General features: G+C 46.9%; 1 protein-coding gene across 4 annotated transcripts in view; it reads right to left on the bottom strand.

Moving 5' to 3' along the window:
• The window catches only part of PDE8B (phosphodiesterase 8B), a 258748-nt gene that overhangs the window by 61525 nt on the left and 180893 nt on the right, over nt 1-16330 (bottom strand). For all 4 annotated transcript variants that reach the window (XM_069595361.1, XM_069595360.1, XM_069595359.1 and 1 more), the window contains exons 7-10: nt 14405-14483; nt 10107-10247; nt 8569-8657; nt 6244-6304 (exon numbers count right to left, since the gene is read on the bottom strand). In XM_069595361.1, coding sequence (XP_069451462.1) covers nt 6244-6304; nt 8569-8657; nt 10107-10247; nt 14405-14483 — 370 coding nt within the window. The remainder of the gene's footprint in view (nt 1-6243; nt 6305-8568; nt 8658-10106; nt 10248-14404; nt 14484-16330) is intronic.

Here is a 16330-nt window from a genome sequence, read left to right as displayed (position 1 = left end):
GCCATGAAATTAAAAGATGTCTGCTCCTTGGAAGAAAAGTTATAACCAACCTAGACAGCTTATTAAAAAGCAGAGATATTACTTTGCCAACAAAGGTCTATCTAGTCAAAGCTCTGGTTTTCCCAGTAGTCATGTATGGATGTGAGAGTTGGACTATAAAGAAAGCTGAGCACCAAAGAATTGATGCTTTTGAACTGTGGCATTGGAGAAGACTCTTGAGAGTCCCTTGGACTGAAAGGAGATCCAACCAGTCCATCCTAAAGGAGATCAGTCCTAAATATTCATTGGAAGGACTGATGCTGAAGCTGAAACTCCAATACTTTGGCCACCTGATGTGAAGAACTGACTCATTGGAAAAGACCCTGATGCTGGGAAAAATTGAAGGCGGAAGGAGAAGGGGATGACAGAGGATGAGATGGCTGGATGGTATCACCGACTCAATGGACATGAATTTGGGTAAATTCTGGGAGTTGGTGATGGACAGGGAGGCCTGGCGTGCTGCAGTCCATGGGGTCACAAAGAGTCAGACACGACTGAGCGACTGAACTGACTGATGCTCCCCGTATTCTAATGGCCAAGGCTTGCAGGAATGAGGATGTGGGCTGCACTGAAACTGGGCTGGGGGTAGGCGCTATGGGGGAGGCAATGTTGACACCCCCTCTGCTTTGACCAGGCCAGCTTAGGAAGAGCTGGTGTAAAGCTGGGATTCCCGGAAGCCTCCTTCCGCTATACATGTCTGACCACTGGACTGTGCTTTACAGATCCCTGAAATCCCACAGGCATGGAGGGGGCCCTTCTAGGGGACTGGCAGATGGTCCCTGACCTCAGAAAGTAGGAGATCCAAGAAAGAAAATCACCTTTTAGAAACGAGGCCGGCAATTTTTTTTCTGTAAAGGGCCAGAGAGCACTTATTTTAGGGTTTGCTGGGCACATGGCCCCCACTGTACCTACTCGACCCTGCTGTTGAGTAAAAGCAGCCACAGGTGCTATGTAACCAAGAGCGAGGCTGTGAGCCAATAAAACTTTATTTACAAAGCAGGCCACGTTTGGCCCATAGCTTGTACCCTCTGCCCTAGAGGACACCTAAAAACTCCTAGGCAGCCCCAGTCGGTCCTGTGTTTTGTGCTTCTCCAGCACGCGGTTCACACCTCCCCACGCTGTGCTCTAGAAACATGTCCTGTTTATCTGTCTGTGGACCCCATGGCTTCTGGAGCAGAGACTGTGTCCCTGGAACCAGACAGAACAGCTGTTTAATATTAATACTATATCTGGGGAGAAAGCGTGAGAATGCTGCTGGGGGAGCTGATGTTGACAGCAGACAAACCTCTCGGGGCATTTCCAGCCTTTTGGCAAAAATTTACAGGAACAAGGGAATCTTTTCAGGAGATGCTTATTAGGTGGGCTGTGCTTCTAGGAAAGATCCAGGAAAAAAAGATCTTTGCTGATGTCAAGCACCACCAGCAGACAGCAGCCTGGCTTCCAATTTCATCCTTTGTTAAAATGCAGACCCATGGGTGGATTCTGACGTCAGGGCTAAACCCCAGAAAGCAGTGCTCCCGGAGCTGCCTGTAGACGGGCTGCTCCCACCCCCCAGGGAGCCTTCCTGTCACAGACCCATCACTATTCACTGCTGCCTCCTTTGATGAGGAGGAAAAACACCATGGCTGGCCAGAGATATAAAAATCCTTTGTTATCGGAAAGTCTAAAGTGTCCCTCCAGGCCAGTGCAGCATCATTAGGTGACGTCAATGGCTCAGGACATCTGAGCCCCGCGTTTTCACCCTTCTCAGAAGAGCAGCTAATTTATGGCAGTAAAGACATTTCTATTTCGAGCCTCAGAAAAGAGGAGGTGGCCCCTCTTCTTCTGCATCCCTAAGTCCTGTGCGAAAGGCTCGCCTTCACCATGAGAGGCAGGAAGAGCTTACAGGTGGCAAGAAGCCAGGACCAGGACATTCAAGTCCATCCCAGCTCACCAACAGCTTAGGAACCCACTAAGTGCCAGGCGGCACAGGCACACAAAGACAAGCACAGCCCAAGGACCCTGCTGGAGAGAAGAGGGCAGGGAGGCACACGGGTGGCATCATAAGGGTGGGCGTGACACACAGCAAAGAAGGCTCTTCAGGGGCTTGAGGACGGAGCTGGAACTGGATGCTCCTGGGGCTGGGCCATGGATGTCCGGCAGAATTCGGGTACATGGAGCTTCAGGGAGAATGATAACAGGAGACGGGTCCCAGTCACTAGAGGAGAACGTGGTGAAGGAGAAGGAGCAGGGCCTGGCTAGCGGCAGAGGCTGCACTGGTTTTGGATCTGGGCTGATCTCATTTCTGAAAAGGCGTGAATGAGCCCAGTGGGCCTGTGTCCTGCACTGTGGCGTCACAGCCCCTGTGCTGGCTTGCCCTGCCTGGGTTCACTACTGTGTCTCTAAAAAGCCACCAGGATGTCCTATGATTCTCCCTGCACCCATTTCACCTCTCACATAGACCTCATCCTTCTGCCTTCAATGTCTAAACCTGGAGGCTGAATTTTTTTTTTAACCTATGAAAGTCAGTTCCCCTCCTTCCTCAGAGGTCTCCAAGGACTTGCTTCTCTGCATGGACTTACGGTATTAACACATACCTGACTGGAGACATAGTAACACCACAGGTATCAGTTTCTATGAAAATCCCCCAGTCAATAATGTGTTTAGTGAAAGCCGCTTGATTCCAGATGAAGCTATGCTGATGGAGGCATTTTTATGTTGAACTAAATCTTTCCAAAAAGTACACGGTTGCTTTTGCTATTCTGGAATGCTTTCCTAATATTCTTAAGAAAGAAGAACAAAGCTGGAGGAATCACACTTTGTTATTCCAAACTGTGCTACAAAGTCGTGGTAGTCAAGACAGTATGGTGCTGGCGTAAAAACAAACACATAGATCAGCGTACCTACCGATGCAGACCAAGGGGGTCCAGATGTAACCCACACATGCATACAGTCGATTAATTTATGACAAGCAAGCCAAGAACATACAAAGAGGAAAGAATGGTCTCTTTAGTAAATGATGTTGGGAATTAAATACACACACGGGAAAGAATGAAACTGAACCCCTATCTTACACCATACACAAAAATCTACTCAAACTGATTACAGTTTTGAACATAAGACCTGAAATCATGAAAATCCTAGAAGAAACCATAGGAGATAAGCTCCTTGGACATTGGTCTTGGCAGTGATTTTTTTGACAGCAAAAGCAAGGGCAAAAAAAGACCCCAAAAATAATTCATTGGGACTACACAAAGTCATCAAGAAAATGAAAGGCTATCATACCAAATGGGAGAAACTATTTGTAAATCACATAGCTGATAAGGGAGTTAGCATCTAAAAAATATAAAGAAATCATACAACTCAATAGCAATAGCAAACAAACAATCCAATTTTAAAAATGCGTGGAGGATTTAAACAGACATTTTTTCTAAAGAAGACTTCCAGGTACACAAATAAGTTTTCAACATCACTAATTATCAGGGAAACACAAATCAAAACCACAAGGAGATATAAACTCACACTCATTAAAACGGCTATTACCAAAAAGTAAATAAAAAGCAAATAACAAGAGTTGTCCAGGATGTCGAGAAAAGGGAATCCTTGTGCACTGCTGGTGGGAATGTAAATTGGTGCAGCCAGTATAGGAAACAGCAGAGGCGTTCTTAAAAGAATTAAAAATGGGACTACCATATGATCCAGAAATTCCACTCCTGGGTATTTATCCAAAGGAAATAAAATCACTAGCTCTAAAAGACATATACACCCCATGTTTACTGCAGCGCTATTTACAATAGCTAAGACACGGAAACAACCCAAGTGCCCATGGATGGCTGAATGGATAAAGAAAATGTGGTTTCTACACACACAATGAAATATTATTTAGCCACAAGAAAGAAGGAAAACTTGCCATTTGAAACAACATGGATAGACCTTGAGGGCACCATGGTAAGTGAAGTGAGTCAGGTGGAGAAAGACAGATACGTTATCCTTTATACCTGGAGTCTCAAACATAAACTCAAACTCATACAGACAATAGTTTGGTAGTTGCCAGAGGTGGGGGTGGCGTGGGTGAAAGGGATGCAGGTGGTCAAAAAGTACAGGTTTCCAGTTATAACAAGTAAGTCCTGAGGATGTGGTGTATAACGTGGGCTATGGTTAGTAACGCCACGTTGCATATTTGAAATTTGCCAAGAGCTGGTATTCAACATTTTCATTAAAAGAATAAACTTGTAACCATATATGGTGATAGATGTTAACTAGACTTACTTATATATATCACTTCACAATATATACAAATACTGAATCATTAGTTTCTAAAGAAGCATAAGCATAGATACCTTCCAAGGGTTCACATACCAGCTGGAAGCTCACTGTACTCAGCCTGTGTCCTCGGAAGCCACCTTCTCACTGGGAAGAGCCCAGGAATCTTCCGTCTGTGGTTCTCTAGTTTACCTCCTTGCCTGGCCAGGCTTCTTCCCGACCCCAGTCACCTCCCAGGTCTCCGACATGCTACCCGAAAGGGATTATGCCCCGAAGCCCTTCATAGCCTTGACAGACACTGTCCCATCAGTTAAAATCTTCATCTAAGTCAAAGGCCATGTTTGAAAGGTTTTAAAACATAGATAACACACACACAAACACACACAGTAGAATACTATTCAGCCATAAAAGAGAATGAAGTCTTGCCATTTGCAACAACATGGATGCACTTGGAGGGTATTATGTGAAGCGAAACAAGGCAGAGAAAGACCGTATGACATCACTTGTATGTGGAATATAAAAAATAAAATGAATGGACGAAAAAGAAAGACTCAGGGGAAGAGAACTAGTGGTTACCAGTGGGAAAGAGGAAGGGAGGAGAGGAAAACTGGGCAGGGAATTAAGAGGCATAAACTGCTGATTGCTGATTGCTGATTAGTCGCTTAGTCGTGTCGACTCTTTGCGACCCCATGGACTGTAGCCCACCAGGCTCCTCCCTCCATGGGATTCTCCAGGCAAGAGTACTGGAGTGGGTTGCCATTTCCTTCTCCCAGGTATCAAATAAATAAGCTAAACGGATATATAGTACAACACAGGGATTATAGGCAATATTTTATAATAACTATAAATGGACTATAACCTTTAAAAAAAATTATGAATCACTATGCTGTACTGAAATTTACATAATATTGCACGTCTAGTATATCTAAGTAAATAGATTTTTATTAAAAAATAGACCATTGGTAATTATGTTTGTTGAATAGCTTTTAATCAATGAACTTTAAAGCATGAAGTGAAAATACACACAATCCAGTACTAAAGTTTAAATCAAAAAGAAAAAATGACACACCATCGCTGTTCTCCATGATACAGCTACCTAAACAAAGCTCCTAGATATAGCAACTTATTAAAATTCCGTTACTTCATGGCACACCATCACTGCTCTCTATGATACAACTACCTAAACAAAGTCCTTAAATACAGCAACTTATTAAAATTCCGTTACTTCAGAAAACACTCAAATACATTGCTCTGCATGCTGCTGCTGCTGCTACGTCGCGTCAGTTGTGTCCGACTCTGTGCGACCCCATAGACGGCAGCCCACCAGGCTCCCCCGTCCCTGGGATTCTCCAGGCAAGAACACAGGAGTGGGTTGCCATTTCCTTCTCTAATGCATGAAAGTGAAAAGTGAAAGTGAAGTCACTCAGTTGTGTCTGACTCTTCTCGACCCCATGGACTGCAGCCCACCAGGCTCCTCCGTCCATGGGATTTTCCAGGCAAAAGTACTGGAGTGGGTCACCAGTGCCTTCTCCGATTGTTCTGCATGACATAATGGTTAAAGAAAATTGCAGTACTAATTGGAAATGATTTCTGGTTTTGACATGAATTTATAGGGGTGAAATGCTCAAATAAATATATACTTTTCATGTAAGAAATTAAGGTAGAAAATTAGAACAGCTTTTATTTGGAAGAAAAGACATTTTATGATCTCATTAAATATATTGGTCCTGCGCTGTTCAGTCACAAGCTAAATCATAACCTATGTAGCATTACTAATAAAGTGCATAGGCTTGCTGGAGAATCGTTTCTTTTACTATTTGTCTAAGGGCCTCATTTTGCCCCAAAGCCTCTAAATTGGCAACTACCGTAGATACGGAGAAAGACAGACAGACAGCAGTGGTGAGAGGGTAACGGATGCACGGTCACGCCGACAAAGCATGTGGAGCACACCGAACGCCTTACCTGCTTGTTTTTGTCAGTGGTACAACACAGTTTCTTGAGGGAGACGAAATGCCTGATTTTCCTAATAACATACATAATCCATGATTAGTGAGTCAGATATGAGACAATTCAACAAGTCAGCAAACGAAAACATCCACAGAATCTTTAAGTAAAACTCCAGGGTCCATTCTGGGGCAGGTTTTAAATTCCAATAAAACACAATCGATCAAAGCAGCATCTTTTTTTATACACACAGTCTATACCTGCCTTCAAAAACTGGGCTTTCCTTTTAATCATCGCTGGCTCAGAAACACTCCCTTAATGGATACTTCATTTCTAACTGACTCCTGAGGGCTGGCTCCTAGACAGTCTTGGTGACAGGATGAAATGCGACTCCAAACAAAATGGGGTTTAATTCTGAACACTTTAATAGCTTATATAGAAGGCCAAGACTCATCTGGACACTGGCCAAAGTCCACGGTTGCTATTTTTATATTTAATATGCCACATTCTTTCACAGCCTGGTCATAGTGCATGATGGCATTTTTCAGGGCAGAGAAAAGTCCTCTTATTTTAAGGTCACGGACAGAATCCCAAGACAGCCTGTGGTCTTGGTCATCACCACAAGGAGACGGAAAAGAGAGCAGGTGCCTTAGTGCTACACAAAGATCAGCTCCAGGCAGACTCTTCTCGAGAGCAGCTAGAATTTCACTGGCCACGTTAGGTTTCACAGTAAGGAACCTCTTCTCTGATTCTGCCTCTCTTTGGTTCAGTTTTCTCTGGAGGACTCGGAAGAGAGAATCGAATATGCTGATTATTCTGCATTGAGCTTCAGTAAATAGGAAGAGGTGAAATGTCCCTACCCAATGAGACTGTCTTCTGATAGTTCACTAGGGGGAAATATTGGTGGCGGGGGGTGGAAAGAACACTGCCTCTGGACAACAGAATTTCTCGTTCTTACCCGTAAAATCAGAAAGATCAGAAAAACTCATCCTGACAGAAATCACCAAACAGTAACATGGTCTCCTCTGCTTTGTAAGCTAATAATTCTGGTCACACACAACACACAAGTGCATCTTAGGTTGAAAACACAGTCCCCGGATGAAGTCGCAAACAGTGACCGATGGCCGGCGTGGCCCTGAGTTCTGACTGCTGCTGGGAACGCCCCGCGGAGGCCTGCGGTGGGGGTGGGGGCCCTCGGGGGCCTTTCTCTGCCAGCTTGTGACCCGCGCTCAGGGCAAGCCGGTGCCTCCGCCACCTGGAGGGAAGCAGAGTGGCAGGAAACATGGGACAGTGGCCTCTGAACTGAGCAGGAACAGTTTCAAAACTACCCAATAAGTGAAATCGGAGGGGAAGCACCCTAGAGACACTTTGCTGGCTACAGAATCCCTTCCAACCTTCCCCAGTGGCTCAGACGGTAAAGAATCTGCCCGCAATGCTGGAAGCTGGGGTCCATCCCTGGGTCAGGAGGATCCCCTGGAGGAGGAAACGGCAACCCACTCCAGTATTCTGGTCTAGAGAGTTCCTTGGACAGAGGAGTCTGATGGGCTTCAGTCCATGTGGTTGTGAAGAGTCGGGCATGACTGAGTGACTAACATACACACAGTAAGTCACAGACAGGGCTCTCCTTCCTGGTTATTCACACCATAACTGCTCTTTTTCCAAAACGTCACTCAACAGCGTGTGTACCTTGTACACCTGTACTAAGAGGCTGGTTGGTTGACTCTAGGCTCCTTTACAAAGCCTCCTCGGTGGGGTACTGTTAGGGGTCCTGTTTGGCTCCATAAACCTTCTCACAAAACAACTGGGAGAAGGGAAAGAAATTGCATATTTTCTTTGTTTCTCTGCAAATGAATAGGCTCCTCTGGTAAGCTGAGGTTACATGGGACCAGCTGCCTCAGCCTCTGGTCAGACACCTTTCTCTCCTAAGCTTGACCCTCGTGCTCCCTCCCCTTGTGAACGAGCCCCGAGGCCTGGAGAGAAACATCACAGAGCCGGTACCCCAAGGAGAGGAGCTCGGCTCCCAGGCGGGACTGAGGCAGGGAGCCTTGAAGTTCTGTAGCTGCAGTGATGACAAGGGAAGGTCTAGAAATTGGCCCCTTGGGGCGTGGGGACAACCACAGACAACCAGGCGGAGGTGGACAGTTGGGCTGAGGCTTCAGATGGCCCGCAGGCAGGAGAAGAGGGGCGATTTGTTCAGTGGCTGCATGGAGGCGGCCTCGGCACGCGTGACGCACACACCCAATGCTGTTGTATTGGTGGGTTGAACCCACTTGCATTTCCCATATACAAACCCGATGCCCACAGGGGCCCCTCACACAGCAGAGGCTAGGAGCTGGCGCTCACCCTCCTTGGCCGATCACCGGCGTGATCTTCACGTGCTGCTGGATGCTGTCCCCGGATTTCCGTCTCGCGTAGCAGACCCCCTGCCACTCCTACACGGACAAAGAGAGCTCTCAAGACCTTCCGTGCAGGTGCTCAGCGGCTCCTGCAGAGGGTCTCATCACGTCCAGCAGTGACATGCCCACGCACTTTCCCTACACCCCACAGGACACTGCTTGCCAGCTGCGCCCGCCGTGGTGCTGGCTACACAAGGCTTAGACTCAAGGGCACAAGGCCCACAAGCATCGAGCCCAGCCACCGCCAGGCTGCCCCTTCCAGGCTCTGGGCTCTCAGCCCCACGGGTGTGGTGGCACCAGGTCAAGGAGTTCTTTAAGGTCTCTCTTGAGGTCTTTGTGACAACCTGAGAGCCTGGTATTCATCACCCTTCAGCTGCAGATCTGTCCACTGGAGGCTCAGTGACGCGAACTAATCTGCCCACATGAGGAAGTAGAAAATGTGGTTATAAATCTGTCTCAGCTCCCCTGCTACTATCCTCTGGGGCCTCCAGCCAAGCCTTCTCTGGGCTTAGTCTGGCTCCTGGGAGGTTCCATGGATGAGACAAATGGGAGTATGAGGTTCCTCCCGCATCCAGACCCTGGGGAAATGGGCAGGACGAAGAGCCTGGCGGCCTCCAGGGGGAGCCTGTGGCACCTCCACTGCTTCTGGGAGGAAGTGGCTGAATCAGGACGTGAGATGCTCTGCCGCCTCTTCTCACCCAAATACTCACATGGGAAGGCCAACTGGTATGCAGGCCGGGGCCACCAGGGGTGGCGGCTCTCTTCCAGCGGTATTCCTGCTTCCTTTTTGGTCTCTCGCCCCTAATATTCTTCTATTAATTCTGGCCATCATATATAATCCAAACTTATTGTATTCCCATAAAATGGTCCCCCAGTGAATAAATGCAAAGCTATCGAACTCCTTCACATCAGAGAAAGCATCTGAATGCTTCCAAGAAAATGCCCAGGCAGTTCCAGATCCAAGGGCGGCGGTCTGGAAGGAAGGGCTTATCGTAAATGCCCACTGCATCCACACCACTGCCTTCATCTGCTGGGATGCAGAGGAGGCTGCCGGACAGACGCCAAGGTAGGGACGAGGGAGCTGTATGTCTCTACTCAACTGTGATGAGTAAAAAGAATAGAAAAAAAAATGCTTGAAAAGTGGGCCTATGAAACATGTAAATACCGATACTAAAGCCTAGTCCTTCAAACACTGGATAAACTAAACCCTGGGAGGAACCCTGCTTGGAGATAGGTATGAATTTCCAGCCATCACAGGTGAGACATAATCACACGAAGGAAGAAGTTTCCTTGTACAAAATTTTCAGATTCTACGTCATTGTGATAAGCACCAGATTTGCCTGCTATCCAAAATTAACTCAGATTTTAACTCATCTTACAAACTAAGAGATTTTTCACTTAACTGCAATATCATTAAGGAAGCCCGTGTGAGAGAGATGACATATTAGTCGGGCGCAGTCTGTGGACGGGTCTGGTTTCACCCACCTTGCCCTTCTTGATGCAGGTGTTAATGGTGTCGAGCAGGTCCGCCCGGTTTTTGTCACTTTTGGGCAGCTCGGCGAGTTCTTTCCCCAGCAGTTCACCTTTGTGGTAGCCCATCATCCTTTCGAAGGCTGGGTTGACATACTGTGAATGGGAAGTGGGTATGGTCAGGACAGGATGCTGTGTGCCCGCAGAACACTTGTCAGGGCACAGAAAACGTGCCCTGGGCCAGCGTTCTCTGATATGGGTCTGGACGAGTCCCCGAGCCCCAGTGGGCAGGCTCCCTCCTGACCAGCAATGCGCTCACTCTGCCATCCCAGCACCCCGGGCCCTCTGGAACCTGGAAGAAATTCTTCAGCAGTAAAAACAGCAAGAAACCTTTATCTACTAGTGCCAGCTTGCAATGGGCCTTATTCATCCCCCACTGCCCATGAAATAAGGAAAAACGCAGAAAAAAAAAAGAACCCATAAAAATTAACTAGAGGGACGTCCCTGTTGACCCAGTGGTTAAGACTTGACCTTCCAATGCAGGGGATGTGGGTTCGATCCCACATGCCTTACCGCCACAAAACCAAAACATGAAACAGAAGCAATATCGTGACAAATCCAATAAAGATTTGAAAATGGTCCACATCAGAAAAAAGTCTTAAAAAAAAACACTAACTAGAACTCCACTCAACAGGTCACGCCTTCTATCAGTCACATTTCTGCAAGGAAGCAATTGGATCTCTCATGTCTAGATAATATCAATAGATAATTGCCACTGTCTATTAACCAATGCTATGCCTTGGGGCCACTTCTGGTCTAACTGAAGCATAAATTCAGCTAAAAACCTTGGGCAGGAGGGAGTCCTTTCGCAGCTGGGCACAGCGCAGGCCTGAGGCATCGTCCCCACCGAGCACATGTTGGGATGGGCAGACTCAGAAGCTTCTTTCCAAAATTCTGTCCAGGGCCCTGGAATTTAGAGCTATCACCTTGGCTGCCTCCCAGCTCCTGTCCACAGCCTCCCATGTCTTCTCAAAGAACAGAATCACCAGATGAGCAGCTGAGTGGAGGGGACGAGCAACAGGACTGTGGGGAGGATGTCGGCACACTGCATCTGGGTCACGGATTTCTTTGGGCATAACTAGCATCCACGTGCTGCTTGCACATGGAATCACTTTTGCCCTCCACGGGGATGGCAGTAGCGGGGAACACGGTGATGCAGGGGCACGTGGGGAGCTGCTCCCTGGGGAAGCCGGCTTCTACTAGCACCGTCCGCCCTGGGAGGAGGGGCTGGCAGGTGGCTCTCGGGACTTCCAGGGGTCACCGAAGAGGAAGGGGCAGTGACACTGTCTTCACTGACCTTCTATCACTTTCCTGCGGTGGTTGCCGCCCTCCCTGGGCGGGCAGCAGGACCCCTGCTCATCAGGTCAGGCTCACAGTCCCCCGGCCCAGCCCTGCCTGCAGCTAGGTGGCCTGTGCTTGTCTCCCAACCTGTGAGACTCTGCCCACCTGCTCTCTGCCTAGAGGCCCTTCCCCACCTCCTGGTCATGTCAACTCCAAATTCCACCCGCCCCCAGCAAGCTGTCCTTAAGCCCCTACCCAGTCGGAGCCTGTGCCTCTCTGACGACTCCCACCCTATCCTGTGCAGGCTTCTGATGCCTTATTACACTGGACCTAAATTCTTTTCTTTCTCTCTCCCCGACTAGACATGAAAATCCTCAAGGGCAAAGGTTACTTCAGATTTGTCTTTGGATATTCAGGACCATTCAGTAAATAGCTGAGGAATGGATAATACTTGATAATGTATTGTTCTCCTTATTTGTGGGCCAAATGCTCATATTTCCCTATGTGTTTACCCTGCTTTGGCTACTAGGCTGTAAATACAGGTAGGAGTCATAGGCCTCCATTCGTGCCAGGCGACCTCACAATGCAACAGGTGCTCCAGGACATGGACTGTGGAGCCAAGGCACTCAAGTTCACACCCTGGCTCTTGTTCATCACCAGCACCACGGGCAGCTTACTGATCCTCTCTGGACCTCAGTTTCCTCATCTGTAAAATGGCTCGGACAGTAGTACCTGCTTCACAGAATTGTTTTAAGAGATAAACGAGCTTGTGGAAAATGCTAAGTACTGCGTCTGGCACATGGTAAGCACCACTTCAGTGTTCTGAAGCAAACAGTTTCAACGGATGGAAAGGGAGAGAGAGAGAATATTTATGAATGTCAAGTGCTTCTGCCACCTCTCTAAGAGACACATGCCCTGAGAAGCGGAACTACCCCGAAAAGGACTCTGGTACTGAAAAAGAACATATATGATGTAACTCACTCATGATGACACCTTTTAAAATCTATGGCACAAAGGCCTTTTAAATTTCCCCCTTATATATAATGTCCTCCCTTCAACTTCCTCCTTGTGCTTGAGTGTTATGTTTAGGATGCTGGCAGGCTTGTAAAGGGGCCTGAGAGGGTGCCCCAAGGGAAACTCTGCAATCAGTACAGTTTCCCTTTTAATACAAGGATTTCCCTAACCAGGCACCCACCATACCCAGCCCCTGCTCCTTCCTCTTTCAGGTAAAGGCTGCCAGTGATTCACAGCTTGTGACACCATCGGCCTATCACCTCTCCCAGAGATGCAGGTTTCCTGACCATCAGGAGCTAGCTGGAGAAGGAAGGACTCATCCGTCTGTGAAAGGACTGCCTGCAACACTACAGCTGGTAGAGAGCAGAAAGCCCCTTCTCCTCATCAGTAAAACCATGCCCTGGCTTCCCTGTAAAAGCTGGAGGTGTGAGTTCACTCCTTTTCCCCTGGATATCTCCTTGGTATGCAAGTATATATGAAGAAACTTCTGCTTTTCTCTTGTAAAGAAAGAAAAAGAGAGGGAGGTGCAAAACAAATGTGTTTCATGAACAGAACTGACTGTTCGAGTCCAGGTGGAAGTGGATCTGTGCCCGGTCTATAACAGAAACATGTCTGATTTCTCTAGTTCAGGGCAGATCCGCGGGCAGGTGGGCCAGTGACAGGCAGCATCATGAGGAAGCCTTTAGACCCGCGTCATGGGACAGCCAGCAAAACAAAGTCCAAAAACGCAGCCAAACAGGGAACCAGGTGGGAAGGCTCCGGAGCTAGAAAGCCATGGGTGGATGTTTTGGTTTCAGTATTTATTACTGGGGTTTTCCTTGGAGGAATTCCTTGGCCTTCCTGGGCCTTGATTTCCCCATCTGTGTTACTGTATGTCTCTTTCATGGGGTTCCTGAAGGGAAACGAGATAACTTCCTGAGCGAATGGGTGACCGGGCCCACACACAGTGGGTGACTGCTATCACCGACCCCAGGTGGGAGTGGGGTGTCTGTGTGGGCAGCGGGCTGTTTCACAGGAGAGCACATGAGAGGCTGTCGTGGGCGGTGTGCTGGACACAGTCTTTGACTCTACCAAGGGCAGCGAGGCTCTCACACTCAGTGCCACGATGCAGACCAAGGGCGGCAGGCCAGTGCCCATCAGTGCAGAGTCTACGTTGCAGAATATTTTCTAAGTGTAAATTTCTTATAGGGTTAGTTGCCCTATAGCGTCTGACTCTTTGTGATCCCATGGATTTATTATAGCTTGCCAGACTCTTCTGTCCACGGGATTTCCTACCTTCCAAAAATAATAAGACAACTTTATTTCCACACACATTTGTCTGCCAATCTCATTTTCTCAGGAAGACGACTTTAATATTATCTAAGCATACACGCCAAGTCACTTGAGTTGTGTCTGACTCTTTGGGACCCTATGGACTGTAGCCCACCAGGCTCCTCTGTCCATGGAATGCTCCAGATGAGAATACTGGAGTGGGTTGCTGTGCCCTCCAGGGGATCTTCCCAGCCCAGGGATCGAACCCCAGTATCCTGCATTGCAGGCAGATTCTTTACCACTAGTGCCACCCGGGAAGCCCGTCTATTATATAAGAATGCTTTATAACTGGAATACCAACTGCAGGCAAATCAATGAGGACCACTGATAATATTCTGTTCCCAAGGCATTTATAAATATTTACGGTTCTGACATACTTTGGTATAAACAATGTCTTTCCGCAAAGTCTAAAGAATTTACCCCATCTCTGTCAGAGAAATCGCAGGTTCTGATCTGATCTAATTTTTATTCCCACTGAGTATCTAATTCTCAGCCGAAGAGTATCAGTTTTCTTTGCATACTTTGATGTTCGTTTCTCCAAAGAAAATGTGCTGAAATGTGAGGATCACAGCAAAGTGCTCAGAGAAGGGTGGCTCAGACTTGAAAGGCTCTCTTTTGATGTCTAAAGAAAAAAAGTGCTCCCATACCTGGATCACGTGGTCATCGCTTGTGATCTCTATGGCTTCGTGACAGTGGTCTAATGCTGTAAACACTGAATTACAGGCCCTGAAAGTTGCAGAAGATTCACGTTAGTCCTGCGAGAAAACCATGAGCATTTCATCTGTTGCCTTATCAAAGCAGACAGTTCCTGAGATTCATTAAAACCAAGTACCTTTCGATATTCTGTTTTGGAGGGGAAAAAAAAGAAACCTAGCCTTTCAAATGAAATAAACAAACAATAGCAGATACTTCTACGTATATCACACAAAGAGAAGAGATCTATCCAGCCACTGGTCATGGGTCATGGCATGACCTCTGTGTGTGCTGGATGAGACCTTCATACTGACACAAGGGAAGAGACACGCAGAAGCCGGCCTCAGAGGCGCCCGTGTTCTACGTCGATGACACTCTGCTGTTCCATTCACAGCAACATCACTGAGAAGCCCATCCCCATCAGCTTGGAAAACCTAATTAAACCCATATTGGATCTGAGGTATTCTGGCCTTTTGCAACAGACACAGAAACATTTCTTTTTCTTTTCTTACTTTGATGACCTTAGTTAAGAAGCCGTTATGGTACTTTGCTTTCAACTATACCCGCTGTCTGATGAAAGGCAAAGAGGGCAGAATTCCTCTTGCCTGGTTCATTTTACAGGTCTCCAGGTAGGCACTATTCTTGATGACCCTCCTTGTATATCTGGAATATTTAAAATCACTTCAATTTCTCACGTAACATTCTAGCTACCTTACAACCTAGAGCAACTCCAGATACAATAAGCTACTTACCATCTAACTCAGGAAGGATGTGCCTAGTTTCCAGAGCTTTCTTATTCATGCTGGCTGTTAAAACAAGTCCAGTGAAGGCTTTCTTACACATTACCCCCACAAAAATGTTAATTTACTAGACAGATGTTTCTTCTCATAAACTCTTAAAACATTATTCTTTTTTCTCTCATAAAGCATCTAACTTTGCCATTTTACTTTGAACTGTTTACAAGGCAGAGAGTAGAAAAAAAAACTGGGTAAAACTTGGTTCAGTATCTTGCCAGTTATGGGGCCCTGGGCAATATTTTCTCTTTGCTGTGTCCCAGTTTCCTCATCTACAAAATGAAGTGAAGTGTTAGTTGACCAGTCATGTCTGATTCTTTGTGACCCCAGGGACTGTAGCCCCCTGGGCTTCTCTGTTCATGGAATTCTCTGGGCAAGAATACTGGAGTGGGTTGCCATGCTCTCCTCCAGGGGATCTTCCCAACCCAGGGCTCGAACTTGGGTCTCCTACATTGCCGGCAGATTCGTTAAATTTTGTTGTAAGACTCAACATAGATAGTTTATGTGAGCTATGTCTCAAAGTACTTGGGACAATATAAGATTTCAAGACATAGTACTTAATATTATTTGCAAGATCTCAAAATAATTCTTTGTTCTCTAAAGCTTTCAAAGGCTGTTGGTGAGAAGAAAAGTTAATCCTAACCTATACTTTCTCATGAGTGTATCTGGAACATCAGACCAAGAACTGCTTTCAATAGTAGCAAGGCAACCTGCATGGAAAATGAAGGATTTCAGTCCACTGATGGGTGGTGTTCCTGTCACTGCAGAGATGAAGACGCCAGTGTGGGAGGGTAGGTACAGTAAGTAATCATGATGGAGGTGAGCGGAGGGGAACATAAACCCCACTCAACCAAGATGCCCAACAGCGTAAGGCGTTTTCTTATTCAAATTGCTCCTAACTACGTTTCTCAAAAAACTGGAAACAGAACTACCATATGACATAGAACCATTATATGACCCAGCAATTCCACTCCTAGGTATACATCCATAAAAAACAAACACACTAATTCAAAAACATACATATGCCCCAATATTCGTAACAGCATTATTCACAATAACCAAGATATGGAAGCAACGTAAGTACCC

Source organism: Ovis canadensis, chromosome 7, assembly GCF_042477335.2.
Source record: "Ovis canadensis isolate MfBH-ARS-UI-01 breed Bighorn chromosome 7, ARS-UI_OviCan_v2, whole genome shotgun sequence".
Lineage (NCBI taxonomy): Eukaryota > Metazoa > Chordata > Mammalia > Artiodactyla > Bovidae > Ovis > Ovis canadensis.
The sequence above is the reverse complement of the archived record's forward strand: the minus strand, read 5'-3'. Positions and strand labels throughout refer to the sequence as shown.